The following is a 19,907-nucleotide window of genomic DNA, read 5'->3' as shown; positions in this document are numbered from 1 at the left end:
AGCAAAATATTCTATATAATCAGATTTATAAGACATTAGCAAATGATTAAATATATACTCAGCACAGACAGATACACATGTCAGATGAGAGCAAATAACCATTTAAATTGAAGATATTAATAACAAAATTGAAGACATTAATAACCAAACCCTTTGCATTTTATTTTGTGAACAAAATGTCTCAATCATAATTTCAAAGGTTTCAATTTAAAGTTAAAACAAAGTCATATCTTACACAGTTGTTTTTATTTTATTGTGTGGGTTCTGATCGCAGAGCCCTGCGCCCTGGCCAGGAGCTTCATTAAGATGGTTTACCAGCAGACTGCCAACAGTTAGCTGTGCACAATCAGCTCACTTAAGGCTCAAACTAGTTTCCTAGAGCCAAAATATATAGACTAAACAGGCTTTTTCAGTTAAGTGGGTCAGTAATCTTAAAACTGGGAAACCAAGTAAAATTTTGCTGAGGTTTGAGTTTAAAAACGAAGCAGAACAGTGAAAAGAGAAGAACCAGGGCTAGAGACAGGCGCACAGTGATTGTGATTATGCCGTAAAATGTGACAGGCGTCACAATGATTATGCAACCCATCTGTTTATCTTACTGTTTAACTTACTGTTTAAGTTTTTAAGGTTTCAGAAATACATTTGAATTTATTATTCAACAAAGAGAACACACTACACAAAATATTTCAAAGTCACCACCAACAAAACAAAGATTCTACCCAGCAATGTATTACATATGGTGCTGTGTCTTACCAAGTATTTTCTTCCTGGCATTCAGTTGAGAAAGGTGTAGAGAGAATACAACTAAACTCTTTCTCAAAGACATTTTTCTGTTAGTTACAAGGTTTGGTTTTTGACTTATTCAGAACATCCTGGTCCACAAATGGAATATTAGGAGGGAATTATGTTTGCCTAAAGAAATACAGGTTGAAACTACATCCTTAATGTAAGCCCTACATGAAACTGATGAGTGGTTCAACTGCAAACAAATGGATGACAAAAAATGTGTAGGAAATGTTGCTTTGCTAGTATATATATATTTTTTTTTCTCCCCCCTCCTTTTTGGATTCATTTATCATCCTAAGACTGACTTTCCACTTTTTTTTTTTTTAAGGAAGAAATCACTTCAATATTATTTGTTCCTTTAGTATTTAACAAAAATCTCACAGTACAGTCAAAGCTAATACTAAGTGTCTGAGTGAAAATAACAAAGATGTAAGCTCTGACCAATGTACTTTTCTCTGGGAATAAATTCCCTAGTGGTGGAGATGGAAAAAATATTGTTCACACAGGATGTGACAGGTTTGCTTTGAGAAATAGAACACTTCTTCCATGTTAACATGTGAAGGTTAAATGCTTTCTTTCTAAGGTTTAACTGCCTTGTGAGCTTTATTTATTCTCATACCATATCACTGTACCACATATTGTAGGCGTCATGTCTTGATTCCGATATTTATATATGATCACCGAGGAAAAGTACATCAAAAGAAATATTGAACTCTCTTGAAAATGCCATTTCTCTACACACATACAAACCAAAGTTCAACCTGGAACTAAGTTTATGTTGAGTCAAAGTTTGAAAGAATTCTAATTCACATATAAGCTAAAAGGATATTCTGCAAATAATTCTGCAAATAATTCTAAAGATTACATGTACTCTTGAGTCCATCTGCTTTTTAAACTGTGAAAGTATAGGATGAATATGACTTCACTATCCATAACACAGACCAATGGTAAGTAAAGATGCAAAAAAATGTCTGAATCTCCTATGACAACCAGCACTCATGATGGAGAAATGCAAAGGTTAGCTGAGTCTTCAGTTGCTTCAGCTTATTCTCCCTTATAATTGATTAGAAGTAGAAAGTAAACATATTTTCCATGAGTTCATACATTTTGATAATCAGATAAATTAATTAAGATTCCATTATTAAAAATAAAAGGTTTATTTGTAAATCTTAATAACTTTACTATTTATCTTTACATTTAAGTACTGTACAAGTATAGATGCTACCAGCTTCTCTAACATTAAAAGGTACACTCAGTAATGCAAAAGGATGGCTCTTCTTTCCACTCTAAACTGCTTCCTACCATGAAGAAATATTGCTGTACATGCATGGAGGCTCTGGAGCATTTGACAGAGAGGTGTTTGGGACAACAGAAAAGAATCATTACATTTTTTTCTCTTCACACTTACAGAACTGAAGATAAGAATGATAGTTCTAAGAAGAGAATATTACAAAATGCTTCAAAATACATGCCTGAGGTGGATGGAGATAACTTGTATGTTCATTGTGGCAGGTTCTAGACAAAACCTCTAGTCTTTAATCTTCAGATTCATATCTGGAAATAAAATTAAGAGCATAATGTAATGATCCTTTTTGTTCTTGCTACTGCCGTAAGTGAAATCCCCCTAGTAGCTATCCTTATTGCAGCAGAAGTTAGTTATACTCAAGGCTAGTGCTATGATGATGACTTGGGGTCTACATCGGATCACCTAAGATGTCTTCAGATTCTAGGCCTGTGTTCAGAATTTAGATGCTTGATATCTTAGTATAATTACAACAATCCTAAGACCAATATGAACAGCTGACATGACTATGAGTTAAGGATTAACAAACCTCCTCTCAAGACAAATCTACTCTTGAATTCAATTTACAGATATCTTCTCTGAGAACAAATGCAAAATGACAGCTTCAACTGGGTTTCTATGCAAAGCCACTGATGACAAAATGGCCCCAACTATCAAAGGCCATCAGTGCCCTAACACTATAAGGCATAAGTACCTAGTGTTGCTTTGCTGGCTGCTCTGCCTTTGCCTGCATCTGAGTACAGTGTGGTGAGGGAAAAGGTCTAGCTGAGCCTAAAAGCAACCCTGTGTACTAAACAATGAGCCACTCAGGGCCTGACTCATTGGTACTAGTAGGCAAGTGGGGAGAGGAACCCCAAGTAAGGGCCAGCTTACTTTGCCAGTCTTTTCCGTAGGTCTTTGATTTGATCATTCTTTTTGGTGAGAATCTCTTTCATGTTTCGGTAAGCTGCTGTTTGTTGAAATTTCTTCTCTAACTCCTGTTTTAAGAAAAATGTCAACCCATTACTAAGAAACATTAAAGAAAGAATAACAAATGTGATAAAAATGCATGTTGTTTGCTAATTTTCTAATTTCCTTAAAAACATACTTATATAACATTATAACCATCTGAGCTTTAAAAATACTTCAAAGGAGAAGCTAATAAATTAGTACTATTTTCCAAGGTAACACCATGTTAGCAAATAACTTAATACACTGTGCCCTAGATATGGGAACCTGTTCAATATACAAATCAACTTTTAAGTAAAATATGTACAATATTTTTCTAAACCCCCAAGTTTTTAATCCCAAGGAGGGGGGGGGTTTCCAGTGTCTTAAAATTTTTTCTTTTTAAAATTACGTGTACGTGTGTATGACAATGTGAATTTATATAAGCATTCATGCAGGGAATTGGAATTATAGGCAGTTGCGAGACATCTGATGTAAGTGCTGAAAGCCAAATGCAAATCCTCTATAAGTCTTAACTACTAAGCATTTTTCTAGCCCTTAATTTGAGGATTTTTTAGTTCCTAGGACTGTAGAACATAGAACAGCTAGCAGAACATTTGCCTAATATGTAGGAGCCATCAATTCCATACCCAATACCCAATCCTTTTTCAAAAAGAATTATGATTGAAAAAATAGATTTACTTATTTACTTTATATATGTGTGTGTGTGAATATTTTATATAATATGTATTTATGTATGTATACCATATGAATGCCTGATGCCCATCAAGATCAGAAGAGGGCACTGGATCCCCTGAAGTTGGAGTTGCAGATGGTTAAGAGCCACCATGTGGGCACTGAGAACCAAACCTGGGTTCTCTGTAAGAACAGCACGTGCTTTTAGCTGCTGAGATATCTTTCCAGCCCTGCATCCATATTCTTAAATATGTAATTCCTAAAGTGAAGAATTTACTATTCCTCATATAAAGCATTTTCAAAAAGGTTTCAAAATCTTACAACAACAACAAAAGCCATCCAGGTCTCTCTCAGGCTATAGAACCAGCAGGTAGACAGCAAAGCAAGGTGAAGGCAGCACATGGAGGAGGAGACAGACAGCAAAGCAAGGTGCAGGGTGGAGGCAGCACATGGAGGAGAGAGGGAGCAGTTTGTTCAGTATCACAAAGATGGAAGCAGTGCCAAGAAATGATAGCTCTTCAGAACATACATTGGTTAAAACTCAGACTAAAATGAGCTGCCCCTGACACTGGGTAGCACTTATCTAGTCACATCTGTGCCACTCTACTGTATGTATTAGATAACAGCCATGAACAGGCAAAGTTCTTCCGTCTGTGTCTCCCGACCTTTTCAGCCATGCTCAGCTGTTCCTGTACTCTGAGGAGGTCATGTTTGGCTGCTGCTAGGTTCTCCTCCAAAGACTTTTGGTTTTCTGTCTTGTCATTAAGTGTCTTCTGAAATTCACTCCTAAGAGCTGCAACTGTGTTTTCCAAGTCATCCAAGTCTTGGGCCTTTATAAAATCCTATGAAAAACAAATACATGAGTATAATTTCCCTTGATATACTAAATAACAGTGGTTTTAAAATAGTGACCCAACATCCAAGGAGAGAAAGAGCTATGCTTGTTGTGTGTGCACACAGTTTTTTCTCACCAGTTTGGGTAAGTGCCAGCCCCAGCAGGGTTGCCAACAGGCTCAATCCAGCCTCAGCCTTGGTGGACACAGAGCAGATACTCAATAGTCACTGTATTCCAAATATAGGAAATAGGAGTTTTGAACTGCTAAAATTTCAGTCAAAAAGGAATGAGAGAAATGAGATCTCAATTTGACAGTTGTGTGTACCAGAGCAGGAATTGGCAAGTCATATGGAAAGGAGTGTTGGGGGCATAGTTTCTTGTAAATTGAGGTGGGCCCAGACTTGCTTTGTAGCCAAAGATGATCTTAGACACCCATCCTCCTGCTTTCACCCTCCCCAGTCCTGGGATTACAGGCATGCACCAACATGCACCATACCAGGGATCAAAGTCAGGGCTTTGTGTTCCCTAAGCAAGCAAGTAGTTAACGGAACTATATCCTAGCCCCCAACAAATCATTCTGAAAAGCCAAAAAAAAAAAAAAAAAAAAAAAAAAAAAAAAAAAAAAACCCAACCCAAACAAATAAGACAAACCTTTCTTGTCCTCCATCCCAGCCTCGCTAGCCTATTATCTGTCTTGTGGCAGACTGCCTGCAGGTGCTTCTCACCACGCCTCCGTCTCGTGGGGGGCCTTCTGGTGTGGACCTAGTTCCACTAGCTCTTTCGTACTGCCTTTCTCAGCCTTTCTTTCAGCCCATTCCCATTTCTTTAAACACTCTCAGCCTACAGAAGCACTCTCTACTAGGGACTCCACCTGTCTAGGAGTCAGAGTGGACAACAGCAACACAGAACGGAACACCCACCCACAAAGACACGGCCAGACACCTCACTAAAAACACACTCGAAACATCTTAACTCCGTATGCCTAAATCTCAACACAAAAACACCAGCATGAACAGCCAATACAACATGCCTCCTCCAGAAGCCAGTAACGCCATGGAATAGCACCCAAGCAACAGCAGTTATAAATATGTTCAAGGCCCTTAAAGAGGTAGAAACAAATGTCTTAATGAAGACAGTGAAGATACAAATGGTCGGTTGAATGAAATAAGGAAAACATTTCAAGTCATGAAAGTAGAATTACTATAAAGAAAATTTAAACTAAAAAAGTCTCAGATTACAAAACATGGAAGAAAGAATTTCAGGACTTTAAGACAAGATAAAAGAAATGAATAGCTCAGTCAAAGAAAATCTAGCAAAAACATTATTCTTAAAAAAATGCATGCACAAAATATCCAGGAAATCTGGGATACTATGAAAATACCAAACCTGGAGCTGAAGGGATGGCTCAGCAATTGAAAGTACTGGCTGCTTATCTGGAGGTCCTGAGTTCAATTCCCAGCGTAATGGGATCTGATGCCCTCTTCTGTCATGCAATCATACATGCAAATATGCATAAAATACAGATACACATAAATAAATAAACCTTTAAAAAAGAAAAAAACCAAATCTGCAATAATAGGGATAGAGGAAAATGAAGAAACTCAGATCAAAGTCACAGAAACTATTTTTAACAAAATCATGGATGAAAAATTTTCCAATCTAAAGGAGAAAGTGACTATCAAGATATAAGATGCATACAGAACACAAAATATACAGGACCAGAAAAGAAATTAACCATAACACATAATAATCAAAACACTAAATATACAGAACAAAGAAAGGATATTAAAATTTGCAAGGGAAAAAGCCCAAATCACATATAAAGGCAAGGCCATCTGAATAACAACCCAGTTTTCAATGGAGACTTTGAAAGCCAGAAGGGCCTGGACAGATGCTCTACAAATTCTGAGAGACCACAGTTGCCAGCCCAAACTACTATACCTAGCAAAAACTATCAATCGTAATTGGCAGAGGAAAAACAAAACATTCCACAATAAAATCAAATTTAAGCAATCTACCAACCCTATGCACTACAAAGAAAACTTGAACCTCGATAAGTTAACTATACCCTAAAAAGGGACATAAATAAATCACCGCAGAACAGTAAATCAAAAGGTGGGGGAAACCCATATCACAATAATAAAATCTTAGGAATTAATAAATACTGTTCATTAATAACTTAGTATTAATGGTCTCAATTCCTCAATAAAAAGATAGAGACTAAGTAGGTAGTGGTGGCCCGCGTCTTTAATCCCAGCACATAAGAGGCAGAGACAGGCAGATCTCTGAGCTTGAGACCAACCTGATCTACAGAGCAATTTCCAAGACAGCCAGAGCTATTTAAGCCTATTAAAATAAAAAAAAAAAAAAAAAGACACAGAAAGACAGAATTAAAAAACAAGATCCATCTTTCTGCTGCATCCAAAAAATACATCCTAGTTTTCTCTAATGGAGCCCTTCTGGATGTACCAATTATACACTTCAGGGCATACTCCAAGTCCAGGAGGAACTGCCTAAAACAAAATAAATTCTATGGTATTTTTTGTCCATTTCCCTTAGTTTTGGCATTTTCTTTGGTCTTATTGTTATTTTGATTTTTCCTTTTGTGTTTTGCAGGTCTCTTTATTTTTATGGGTTATCTTATTTATTTACAAAGTTATTTTTTGCATGTTTGTTTTTTGCTTTGAAAATGAGAAAAATAACAAAGCCGAGTGAGTGAGGTAGACTTAGGAGGAATTAGAAGAAGAGAAAACATGATGGAAGATATTGTTTGGATTTTTTTCCATTAAAAATCAAACAAAAAAAGAATTTTGGATAAGGGAAAAAAGGTAAAAGCGTAGTAAAGATTTTGAATTCTTCAAACTGATATATAGGTGGACTATGCATAACAGGTTTAAAGCTAAGCTGAAAACAGTGAGATTTTTCTCGCAAAAGAACAAATAGTATAGGTGTAAAAATAAGATTAGTCACAGTCATATAGTCATTAGTCATATAAAAATTTAATAGCTATGTTTTTGTTATTAGTCAAGAAACTATGAAGACTATTACTAATAATGAGTATAAGTGTTTCTAAATTGACAAGGATTTTAAGTTTTTTCTGTTGAGTTATATGTACTTCTTTATAATTTGACAACTGCAGTACATATCTTACATCTGGATCTTGCTTTTGACTGGGTAAAAGTTACAGAAAAAAAAAAAAGATCTGCATTGCTATAAAAGGAAATGGCCTACACCTGTTCAATATGAGGATGAAGCAATGTCTTCCACAAAATGAAACAGTAGTTGATTTTTAAAAATATTTAGTCTCTAAAAAGATCTTCTGACTAGTAAAGGCACGTATCCACTTTGCTTTTAGTAAACCTGAAGCAAAGTTCCAATTGGCCTTTAGATAAATTTATTACCCAAAAATGTTTGTAACTGTGTAACTTTTGAGAAGTTATAAAGTTGTTCTGGAACATTCACCATATATATATGAATGAAAGAAAGACTTTTTCCCCTAGCTGTATAGCCATAGAAGAAATATGTCAATAAGTATCTGCAGATAAAATAATGTCTGAGATTTGCCAACTGAGCTATTTGCACAGGATCCTGAGAGCAGAACATCTTGCGGCTCAGCTTGATTCCTGTTTTCCTGCCTGGTGTGGTAGGGACTTCCCAGGTGCCTGACCTATGGCCATAACTGTTTTTCCTGGCCTCTAGTATAAATTGCCGGTCCCTCATTAAAGCTTTGGCATTCTCCTCACCAGAATGACCGGAGTCTGAGTTTTCTGTCAATCCCCCAGGCCTATGCCGGATACCTGTTACCATGGCAGCGCAGGCGCTGTCAGAAGGTTGATTGGCCATGCCTGGTGACTGTAAAGCTGAGTAGTGGGTTCATAAAGTTTAACAAAAATCTAATAATATCTGGGTATGAGAGCACTGGCATAGCACATATAGGCTCTGGGCACAATACCCATTCCATAAAAAGATAAAAAAAATCTTAGAAATGGAAAAAAAAAAACACATACAGAAGTAGATTTGGGGATTATTTAGCAGACATTTACAATAACAAGCATAGAAAAGACAATTCTGCACTGAATATTCATCTGAATCTCTTTGCTCATATAAAATCACAATACTGTGTCACACTCTGTGAGGACCACAGGAGAAACAATGAGACACTAATGGGTTCCCAGCACGTAGAGCAACACTCAGCTATTATTCTCAGGTAGGCTTGCAGAACTGCCACTCTGGATTGTCACCGTTTCCTAGAGCATACCAGATAGAAATGAAGCTATAACAGACTGGAGGTCACTATAGTCTACAGTACACTGAATACAAATGAAGCCACAACCCATTATTCCTCTCACTGTCACTACAGCCATGGAAAACTCAAGTAAAATTCAGAATAATAAAACCTAAATGCAAATTTTTCCTTTACTTCCTTAATAATAAACTTAAGAACATTCTGCCTGCTATTAAGACCTATAATGTAAGCTAGTCCTGTAAGCTGTGAATCTTCCCTGGAAAATGGACAAAGGATGGAGTTTCTGAGTCAATGGAAGACAGCAATAGCATTCAGCAGAGAGAATGACAAAGTAGATGGAATATGATGAACAGTGATTATGACCAAAGTTTCTAATTTTATTCTTTAGTTATAGAAAAATATCCTGTAAAAAATTTTTACCTGTTGATTTCCTTGATCAAGCTGTAAATCTTGAAGTACTCTTTCCAGTTTTGATTTCTCATCCAGAGCATTTACCGCCTATAATCAAATGTAAACACAGTACACTCAACTTATACTCTCTAGGCTAACTCCTCAATAACTGTGTTGAAGGATTCCCCAGTTACCTGTATTTCAATGGTCTTCAGCCTTGACTTTAGTTTCTCATTCTCTTGTTGAAGTCTCAAAATTTCCTTTGTGAATAAATCCAAATTTTATTATTATTTAAGATTTATTTATTTTTATGTGTATGAATGCTTTGCCTGCATGTATGTATATGTATATAATGTGTGTGCCCATGGTCACCAGATGAGGGCATCAGATACCCTCATGGACTGGAGTTACAGCAAGCTGTGAACTGAGCCTGGGTTTTCCACAAGAATAGCAAGTGCTCTTAACCACTGAACCCTCTCTCCAGCCCCCAAATTTTATTATTTTAGCCAAAATGTGTTTAACATGAAATGATCACTATTTGTTTCATTTAAAAATAATAATCAAAATCATGCAGTGGCTCACAAATCCAAATGCCTTAGTTAGGAGTAAAATCCTACTTTCACAGCCTGCCTGAACCCCAGAGCTGTGAGTCAAGGTTAGTGCTAAGACTTACAGGTACTTTTCTCTCAGAAACACCCTTTCTCCTGTTCTGTTTTCAGCCAGTCATTCTCCTTACTTGCCATCGCTCACCTAGCTTTCTGATCCTGCAACTTGGGCCACACTGCTGCCACCCACCTAAAAACACACTGCCCACCATCCTTTTGAACATCCAGTGTTCGAGCTCCCAAATGGCTGAGCTGAGGCCAAATTCCTTTGTTGTCCTTAAGCAGTTCTGATATGACATGAACCCACCTGGCCAGTCTGATCGTGCATTTTACTCCCACACACACTGCACTCTGTTGTCTAGGTCATGCCAACCTTCTGTCTGCCTCTGGCCAAGAGCTATCCCGATCTTCTTCCTTACAGGTCCTTTACCTTAACCTGTCTTCATTTTTAAGACCCAGCTCAGAGGTTCCCTCATCCAAACACCCGTTTTTATCTCCTCACATCCACCCAGAGCTCTATCTTCTTTATAATACTATGATCCCCGCGGAACCCTTCAGTTCTCTCATCTCTGCTTCTGGAAATGTTAGTTCCTACTTTCCAATGAAATAATAATTGTTTTGAGAGTGTACTAGGTACTGCACTGTACTATAACAACATTGACATGTATACTGCCAAGAATATGGGATTTGGGAAAATATTTTTATGCTGATAATCTCTATAAGCATTAAAAATAAGCTATACATTATTGTGGATCACACATGTCAAATGCATACCAGAAAACACGATACAAAATTCCATGCCTGTACTATGAAATTCTATGTACTTTACTGTGAAAAGATCTGTACCAGTCACTTCAGATTCTACAAAGTAAGCACGCCCTCTTCTGGTCACTGGGCTCCATCAGTACAACTGCAACAGACCATTTCTCTTACCCTAGCTAGCACTGCTCAGGAATAGAAGGAAAGAGGCAGAACAGAGACTTTCCCATTTCTGCAAATGACGTGAACATTACCTTGTTTAGGAGCTCTGTTGTTCCACCTTCATTAATTGGAACAAGTTTAGGCTTTGTGATATCTATGATGGGCTGCAACAAAACAAAGAAACCAATCTAGAATTACCACAGAGTAAAGCAGGAATCATTGTGAAGCATTTGCACTTCCTAAGTGGAAGACATCATCTATAAACACACCCAGCGGGACTTCACCTCTACAACTGTAATGATTCTTGTTGTGTTCACTCTGTTATGTCCAGTGCCTATGACGTGCCCTAGGGAGCTCAATATATGACAGAGACAAAAATGAAACCCAACTTCCCTGTACTTCTTTATTAATACAGATTGAAAAGAGGGAGACAAGGCACTCAGAGTCAGACTTGATAAAAATCTCTAGCCTCCAGGACTGGAATTTCCATCTGTGGTAGCTGAAAATGATTTCTGCATGAACTTCATACCATAAATCTGTAATAAATAATTATGTATTTATTTATGATATGTAAGTATACTGTAGCTGTCTTCAGACACACCAGAAGAGGGCATCAGATCTCATTATGGATGGTTGTAAGCCACCATGTAGTTGCTGGGATTTGAACTCAGGACATTCAAAAGAGCAGTCAGTGCTCTTAACCTCTGAGCCATTTCTCCAGCCCCTTTAATAGCATGTCTTAAAATTAATAATCCATGCTCTCTGACACAAAATTTCTTAGTCAGAAATATGCTTCAAAAAAGTTATTAGAGCTGGGCGGTGGTGGCGCATGCCTGTAATCCTAGCACTCTGGGAGGCAGAGACAGGCAGATTTCTGAGTTCGAGGCCAGCCTGGTCTACAGAGTGAGTTCCAGGACAGCCAGGGCTATACAGAGAAACCCTGTCTTGACAAAAGCAAAAAACAAACAAACAAACAAACAAAACAAAAAACAAAACAAAACAAAAACAACCCCCCCAAAACCAACAAACAACAACAAAAGAGTTATTAGAAAATGTTTTCTGTATGCTTATACATGCATTCATTTCAGCAGTGTTTAGCTATCTGACATGAGACTAGTTATGATTTATGGTATATCTAATAAGTGACATCACAACACATAATTGTTCAGAAAGTCTACTAGGATGTCTCTACCTCCTGTCTTGGGTAGCTTGTCTGTGATACACAGCTAAGAAGCAGAGTCAGGATATAACAACAGGTCTGATCACCATAAAGTAGGTGTTCTGTATCAGCTGAATGAAGGGTTTAAAGGGATTGAGACTGGACTTCAGGGAGGGAGGAAGAAAGGGAGGGAGATGAGAGGGAGGGGGAATACAAAAACAGTTTTTTAGTTACCTGTGAAACTTTAATCGTTTGTTTGCAAGTATGAATGTTTTTCCTTCGAATGTCTCACTTTCAGTTCCACTAGTTACGTTATGAGGATTTCAGGAGAAATCCTCATATTCTACCTACTGAGAAATACAGGAAGCTAAGGAAATGCCTCAATGGATAAAGCACTTACCACAAATGTAAGGATTTACATTTGGAGTCTCAGTACTCACACAAATCAGGTAGGTGTGGTGACCTGCTTATAATCTCTGGGCTCAATAGGCAGAGACATGGGATTCCTGGTGACAGCTGAGGAGCTACCCTAGAAGAATTGGTGACCTCTGAGTTTAGTAAAAGTCTCTGCCTCAGTAAATAAAGTGGAAAGTGATCAAAGAAGACACTCAGCATCAATCTGGCCTCCATATGCAAGCATACACATGCGCACAGGCAGCTGTACACATGTGCACCCACATATATGCAAACAGGCATACACACACATGTAAAAACAAATACAGACTTAGAAATACTAAAAACTACCTTTTTATTTGAAGATGCAAATTCTGCCTTTTCAAATTCTGCAACTTGTTCTAATAATTCTCTGAAAAATTAAAGCAAATTTAAGAGAATATTCATTGAGAATAGACTTCTAGCACACAAAAGAATAATAAAAAAATTACAAGAACTAACCTATCACATGTTAGGGAGATGAGCCTAAGAGGGTACAAAACTGATATTTAATTATAAATGGTTGAGAATCTCATCCTCCTGTAAATCAGTTTGAATCATCTATAGCTCTTGGCACTTTGTACTTGATAGGTATATGATATGTGTAGTAAGACATAAACAGCAATGCCAATACATATATGAATGACACTTGCATTTCTCTCTATCTCTGAGGTACAGCATGATTTCTCTATTACATAACATTCACTGTCACCTAAGAAAGAGCCTGATTTGTAATAGAGTTTTCTTGGATATGAATTAGTCCACAGTATCTGTTGAGAGAATATTGGCCTATCCCATGAAAGCCAGTGATGTGAACAAGCCCCCGGTAATACCACGACAGATACGTAGACTACACTGCTGCGCACAGACCACTCTTCTATTTTCAGACATCAGCACTCAGTATCTTCTCACCAGTCACCTACTGAGAAACTGACAGCCGCAGAGGCCAAACGAGCTTCCTTCCCTCCTTGAACTGGACTTACATTGCTCACCATTTTCCTCTTGAGAGAGACTGTGCAGAACAATCTCCATGGTTTAGCAGGGAGTCCTTCCTGACTTCTGCTATGGTTTTTTTTTTGTTGTTTTGTTTTTGTTTTTTATTTTTTTGAGACAGGGTCTTACTGTATAGCCCAGGCAGTCTCAAGAATTGAAAGTAAAGGTGTGGACCATGATGCCTAACTGGCATGTTATTTCTTAGAACCAGCATCAACTTTGAGGTTTTCAATTTATAAGCTTTTCAATATTGTAACATTTTTAAGCCTTTTATAGTTTATCTTTCCTAAGGTAAGTGTATGATTTCAAATGTAGTTATCTAGAAACAAATTTGCAATGCTATTAGACTGAATAGATAGAAATGATTCTAGTATACCTTCAACTGTTCTAATCTTTACTTCTTGGCAGATCTATGTATCAAGACCACTGTAATATTAATCATGTTACTAAAGCTGCTCTAAGGAATAATTACTTTAGATTGAAAAGTAGTTTCATGTAGTTGTAACTAATAGTAGAAAGAGAGTATCTTTAAGAGGACTTTGAGTGTTCCTCAAGGAATCATATAGCAACTGTGCCTTGCTGCTACCCTACCCAGTGTTTCACACAGCCCTGGAAAGTACTAGCAAAATAATTTGCTAACTTTTAAGATCATAGTTGGGCCTCTATATCTCAACTGCAGGTACAAATTTTACCTATTTTCAAGTTCAGAGATGTCTGTCTGTAGCTTTAGATACCACTTCTCAGCTTGTGAGAACAGTTGCCGTAGGAGCAGGACATTGGTGTAAGCTGTATTGATGAGCTCGGACTCCACCTCACTGTGAACCACAGCCTGCAGCCCAGTGAGGACTTCTGAAACCTCATCCATAGTAAAAGTCTCCTCCACCAGCCTGAAAACAGTATGACACCGTTGGCTAGTTACTCACAGGAGCAGCTTACAAAATATAACTGAAATCAAGAAACCTACATCATAACATTTAAAAACTTAAAGATTACAAGAAAAACTCTCTGGGGGAGATTAAAATGATTAGATTGTGGGTAATTGTTCAAATGTGTTCATTTTTAAATATAACTACATATTGAAAAATATCCCCTAAACCTCATCTGCTCAAGTGTTTTTAACTTTTCAATTTTTTTTAACTTTATATTCCTCTAAATTAGTCTTATCATAATTAGTAACTTAAAAAGTCACAAAGAACACATAACTTTTCCACTGTCTGTTACTTCGCTAACATTTTAGTAATCATATGAATTACTTAAATATTAGTATGCCTATGAGACAAACACTGCAGTTATATATTAACTTTCTTAGCAGTCTAGAGACACACATGCAAAAATTAACATTTTAAAGTACCACTATGATGTCGCAGAAATGAATATCTAATCAATAGCAGCATTCAAAACTACTCTTACTGGAGCAACTTGGGTTAGAAAGGAATTTCAGGGGATGAGCCATTATCTTCAATCTCCTAACTGTACACAGGGCTTGGAGAGTGGAAGAGATTTGCCTGTGTTTTCCCTGTGGGTTATTAGATCCAGCAATTTCAGCAACATGACCAACAGCTGGAGTCCTTAACAAATCCTACGCACATCTCTTACTCTGACAGTGTCACAGTAACAGAGCTTTGTGTCTTACAGCTGTGCCTCTCTAAAGTCTCTCACCCTCAGACACGTAGCCTCACCTTTCCTTCTCCTTCCAGACAAAATCAAGCATCTTGGCACAATCCCATTCAAGTTAGTAGAAAACACTTTTAGCACAGTTACATTTCACTAAGTAGTATTTAACATATAATTCTTTAACATTGTCAAACTAGAAAAATTTAATCATTCTTAAAAATATACTTTAATTTTAGAGTTTTTATTAAAATGTTAATGTTTTCTATATTCCTTAATAAACTATATCATATTTTTACCAGCTACATTGCTTTTGACCTCCACAACAGCTAGAGACATCCTGAAGACCTTTGCTACTTACATGTGACTTGACATTTAACTACTTTCCATTGTTCAACAAAACTTACCAACTTTTGTTTCAAGTCAACTAACAATGTTGGTACTACCAAGCATATGTTTTATGTTATTTTTTCCTCTCCGATGATCAATGCTGAGAAAACTGCCTTGTACAAATACATAGTACAAAATGGCAAAAATATATTTATGGCCATTTCACAAATGGTTGGAAATTGTCTTAATCCCCAAACAAAAGTCGCTTCATGATTTTTTTAATGAAATTCAACTCAGCACCTCAGAGAGCAATTTTTAAAATCAAAGACTCAACTCTATGATTCCAGAAATATACTCACTTGATATTTACCTGCTGAGAAATGATGGTAAGAAAATATTAAGTCTTTGTCATAATTAAAACATTACATCTCCGTAAGAGCAGAATACTTAAATATACAGTAAAATCACTGCAATTCAAAGCATACAATAGTCTAAGCAAAAGAGTTTCAGGCAGTTTGTACTAGTGTTAGGTGGCATGATGGCCTGGGCAGTGTGAACTGTGCCTGCAGTGTGTTCAGAAGTCACATGACAAAACTGGGAAAAGCTGGCAGAACATTTCAGAGTCATTTTACATTTAATTATGAAATAATTTTTAATGACTGAATCTTAAGAAACATTTTACTAATGCTAAATTTTTAAGGAATCCATACTCATTCAGTTTTAAGAAGTCTTTAAAGGCCTTAAAGTCTCTTGATACCTGCTGTCCTTGAGGTCTTGAAAGCAGGAATCTACCGTTTTAAGTCTCAAGCCTCTTTTTGAACGAGCAAAACGCATGTAATTAATGACCTCATTTTGATGGTGCTCATTTAGGCCCAATTCTGCCTGAAAAAGAAAGAACTGGTTAGTCCAGAGGCTATGACAAAAGAACTAACAATGAAAATAAACAAGGTATTTTGTTGGGCCCAGTGTCCTGGTACCTGCTTTTAATCTCAGCACTTGGGAGGCGGAGGCAGAGGCAGAGGCAGAGGCAGAGGCAGAGGCAGAGGCAGAGGCAGAGGCAGAGGCAGAGGCAGAGGCAGAGGCAGAGGCAGAGGCAGAGGCAGAGGCAGAGGCAGAGGCAGAGGCAGGCAGATCTCTGTGCCTTTGAAACCAGACTGATCTACATAGTGAGCTTCAGAACAGCCATGGCTACCCAGAGACTCAAACAATAACAATGATCAACAATGATGTTGATGATGATACTGTGTTGTAGTAACTGATGTATATCATATCGGCCACCTTCTTGTCTTCCTACCAACTCAAATATACTAAGGTTACAGTCACATGACTACTTCTCAGGAAAAGAGGGAATCCAAAGAGGTGTGGAGTAGTTTTTGGATTTAAGATATCGGGTATACCTTATACCTCTGTCATCTCTAATGTCTCTGAAAGTAGGCAGAGTAGGTAATTAGGATAAGCCATGGCCATTTTTATGCCCTGGGGCTGGAAGAACAGAAAGATGAATGAGACCTCTATCCTCACTGTCTTAGTCGGGGTTTCTATTCCTGCACAAACATCATGACCAAGAAGCAAGTTGGGGAGGAAAGGGTTTATTGAGCTTACACTTCGGCGTTGCTGTTCATCACAAAAGGAAGTCAGGATTGGAACTCAAGCAGGTCAGGAAGCAGGAGCTGATGCAGAGGCCATGGAGGGATGTTCCTTACTGGCTTGCTTCCCCTGGCTTGCTCAGCCTGCTCTCTTATAGAACCCAAGAATACCAGCCCAGGGATGCAGGGATGGTACCACCCCCCACAAGGGCCCCCCCCCCATCACTAATTTAGAAAATGCTTCACAGTTGGATCTCATGGAGGCACTTCCCCAACTGAAGCTCCTTTCTCTGTAATAACTCCAGCCTGTGTCAAGATGACACACAAAACCAGCCAGTACACTCACCTAATGGAGCATCACTAACCTACTCACTAATCTAAATGAGATGGCTGCTGTGTGAGAGGAAACAAACACCTGCATTACTTAATACACTGATTCTCAGATCTCTACATAAACCTAAGCTTACCAAATACAACCTTAAAAAGTATATTTGACTTGAAAACAGGCACCAGTCCTTTTTATAAACCAGATGCTGTTTTAAATAGAGAAGCTGCACAGGTAAGTGCAGGTACAAAGAATAACACACATTGCCCCCCCCTCCCCCCGAAAGGCACAGAAACGATCTCTGGGGGAGCAAAAGACTAAGAGACCAATCAGTGTGGAACAGATCAAAAATATGTTATCTTGTCAGGCAGTGGCTGCACAAGCCTTAGGAGGCAGAGGTATAGGCAGGTGGATCTGAGTTCAAGGTTGGGCTGGGCTACAGAGTTTCAAGACAGGCAACGCTATACAGAGAAATCCTGTCTCGAAACAGCAACAACAAAAAATGTCTTCTAGACATGACAGAACTGCTGGCCTAGGAACTTACAAATGTGGTCACCTGCACAAAGTCAGGCCAATCAACAATCCAGCGTAGAGACAGGGAAGGATTTATGAGACCCCACTTCTAGCTGAGGAGTTACCAGACAGCTGATGATTTATGATGGGTAGAGACAGTTTCTTTTGACAGTGTGGCCCAAGGGAGGTGGTGGCCCCACACCCATGAGTTATATGCATAGCATAAAATGGACTAGATAGGCTTAACCCCCCCCCCCAAAAAAAAAAAAACAGGACAGGAAGAAAAAGATAATTCTGGAAGAAGCTAGAGGGAGGATTTTAAATACATTGTATGAATGTATAAAATCTTTAAAGGATAAAAATACTTTTTAAAATGAGGAGTGGGCTTATTGCTTAAAATTTTTATTTTATGTGCATTGTTGGATGAATCATTGTATCAACTTTCAACTTACTAATGAATAATCTACACCCTGTTTCCAAGATTTATCAAACTGACATAAAAAAGTAAGAACACAAACAAGTAGTAACTTTTTTGTGATGCCAATAGCATCTTTTTGTTTTGTTTTTGTTTTTGAAATCAGGAGAAGCAGGATTAGTTCTAAGCTCAGGCTTGTTTAAGGAATGGTCTGTTTTGTTCAGATGTATACAAAGTGACACTTGCTGGGAATTGATTGCTGAGATAAGTTAGCAGCCCATTTGAGCTTCACTTTCAATAACTTCACCCCCCCTCCCCGTCAACTTCATTTCCGCGCTTTTATCTATGAACAGATATTTAAATTAATTGTATGACGAAAGGTTGGATGAACTGGTGTTTTCAGTTTTATCTGTCTCAGGGTAAGCCCAAACTCTTAATACCCAAATGGTCTTCAGAAGTGCAAACAAAGGAAATACCACCCATATTTAATCAGCTGTAAAATAGAGTGCTTTAGAAAGTTAGATTCAACCAGTTCACACAGAAAGTTGGAACCAGCCCGTAATTCTTCAAACTGGCAAATGTGTGCCGCTATGACGGCCAGGGCCCACAGCAGACCACAGCTACGGATGAGGCGACAAGGCCGGACGCTCTCACCGCGGCTCGGCTGCTCTGATTCCAGGCTCCCTCCCCAGCGCGGCGCGGCCAGAGAGGCCCCGCTCGTTCTCCGCACCCTGGAAGGGCCCTCGCCGGGACCGGATACTCACCATGTTGGTGGCGGGATCAGACAGGAAGCAGGGAGGCCCGCACCTGGGGCCTGAGGAAAGTAGGTTGTTTAGAAGCCGCGGGTTGCCAATGGGAACGGAGACACGCGGGCCCTCGGTTATACGCTATCATTGGCTCTTAGTGTCACGTGACAGAAAGTGCTGCGTAACTGGCTAATCTCCACAGGTACATTGGCTTTGAGATCCGGAAGTCCCACCTTTTCTTGCCACGCTAACCTGGGGCGGCGCCTGCCGTTGCCAATGGCAACAGAGAAATTTCAGGGATGGGAGGCTGAGCTGGTGATCGCCTGAGGTGCCAGCGTGTTTGCCTGACGTGGGGCCAAAAGTTGGGCTTTGGCACCAGGATCCAGAGCGAGATTCCAGACCTCGGCCGCCTGAGAATAACAGAGTGAACAGGGCTTCAGCGGGACTGCATCAGGCTAAGCTAGTGCTGGCAACGATGCACGCCCTTCCCTCTGCATTATTTTATAACGCTGGCAGAAGAGACTAACTTTACTCTTTTTTTAAAAAAAGATGTGCAAAACCATAGGTTTCTATAGAGCAGTGAATTAGAGAAACAAACACTAGATTCGCCAGGAGAAGGTTGTGGAATAATGTCCTGCTCTCTCTGGCAGAAGTTTTCATTTATGAAGTCTAACTTGAGTCATGAGAATCTTCAAGTTTAACCGTGTTCCAAAGTGATGACTGCCTCTAATTAAGACACTGTCTTCCGTCTGCCATGGGGGGGGGGGCTTACCTTTAACCCCAGCACTTGTAAAACAGGGGCAGAACAATCTCTGTGAGTTCAAGGCCATTCCGGGCTACATAATGAAATCCTGTCCTAAAAAAGACACTGCCTATGAAAGACAAGAATAAGAAGAGGTTATCACAAATATTGATGAGCACACAGCCGCTATAGGCCAGTGCCCTATCTTATGAGGAGGCAATGAGTAAACCAACCTCATGCAGAACTGCCAGCCTTCTGAGCCTGGGAGACTTAAAGCAGGAGGGCACAAACATTCAACATTAGCGCTTGAGTTATCAAAAGTTAATTTTGATGGTGCATTTTGAGA

General features: G+C 38.7%; 1 protein-coding gene across 1 annotated transcript; it reads right to left on the bottom strand.

The window, feature by feature from the left end:
• Nucleotides 1–1,924: 1,924 nt before the first annotated feature.
• On the bottom strand, nt 1,925–18,952 carry Lztfl1 (leucine zipper transcription factor like 1). Its single transcript, XM_052186862.1, has 10 exons — nt 18,838–18,952; nt 15,992–16,116; nt 13,986–14,180; nt 12,613–12,673; nt 10,802–10,873; nt 9,378–9,443; nt 9,214–9,291; nt 4,378–4,554; nt 2,963–3,066; nt 1,925–2,340 (listed from the first exon to the last, which is right to left on the bottom strand). The coding sequence occupies exons 1-10, from the start codon at nt 18,838–18,840 to the stop codon at nt 2,322–2,324; spliced, it is 900 nt and encodes a 299-aa protein (XP_052042822.1). The 5' UTR covers nt 18,841–18,952; the 3' UTR covers nt 1,925–2,321.
• Nucleotides 18,953–19,907: the final 955 nt, after the last annotated feature.

Source organism: Apodemus sylvaticus, chromosome 7, assembly GCF_947179515.1.
Source record: "Apodemus sylvaticus chromosome 7, mApoSyl1.1, whole genome shotgun sequence".
Classification (NCBI taxonomy): domain Eukaryota; kingdom Metazoa; phylum Chordata; class Mammalia; order Rodentia; family Muridae; genus Apodemus; species Apodemus sylvaticus.
Note: the sequence above shows the minus strand (reverse complement) of the source record. Positions and strands in the feature narration are given on the sequence as shown.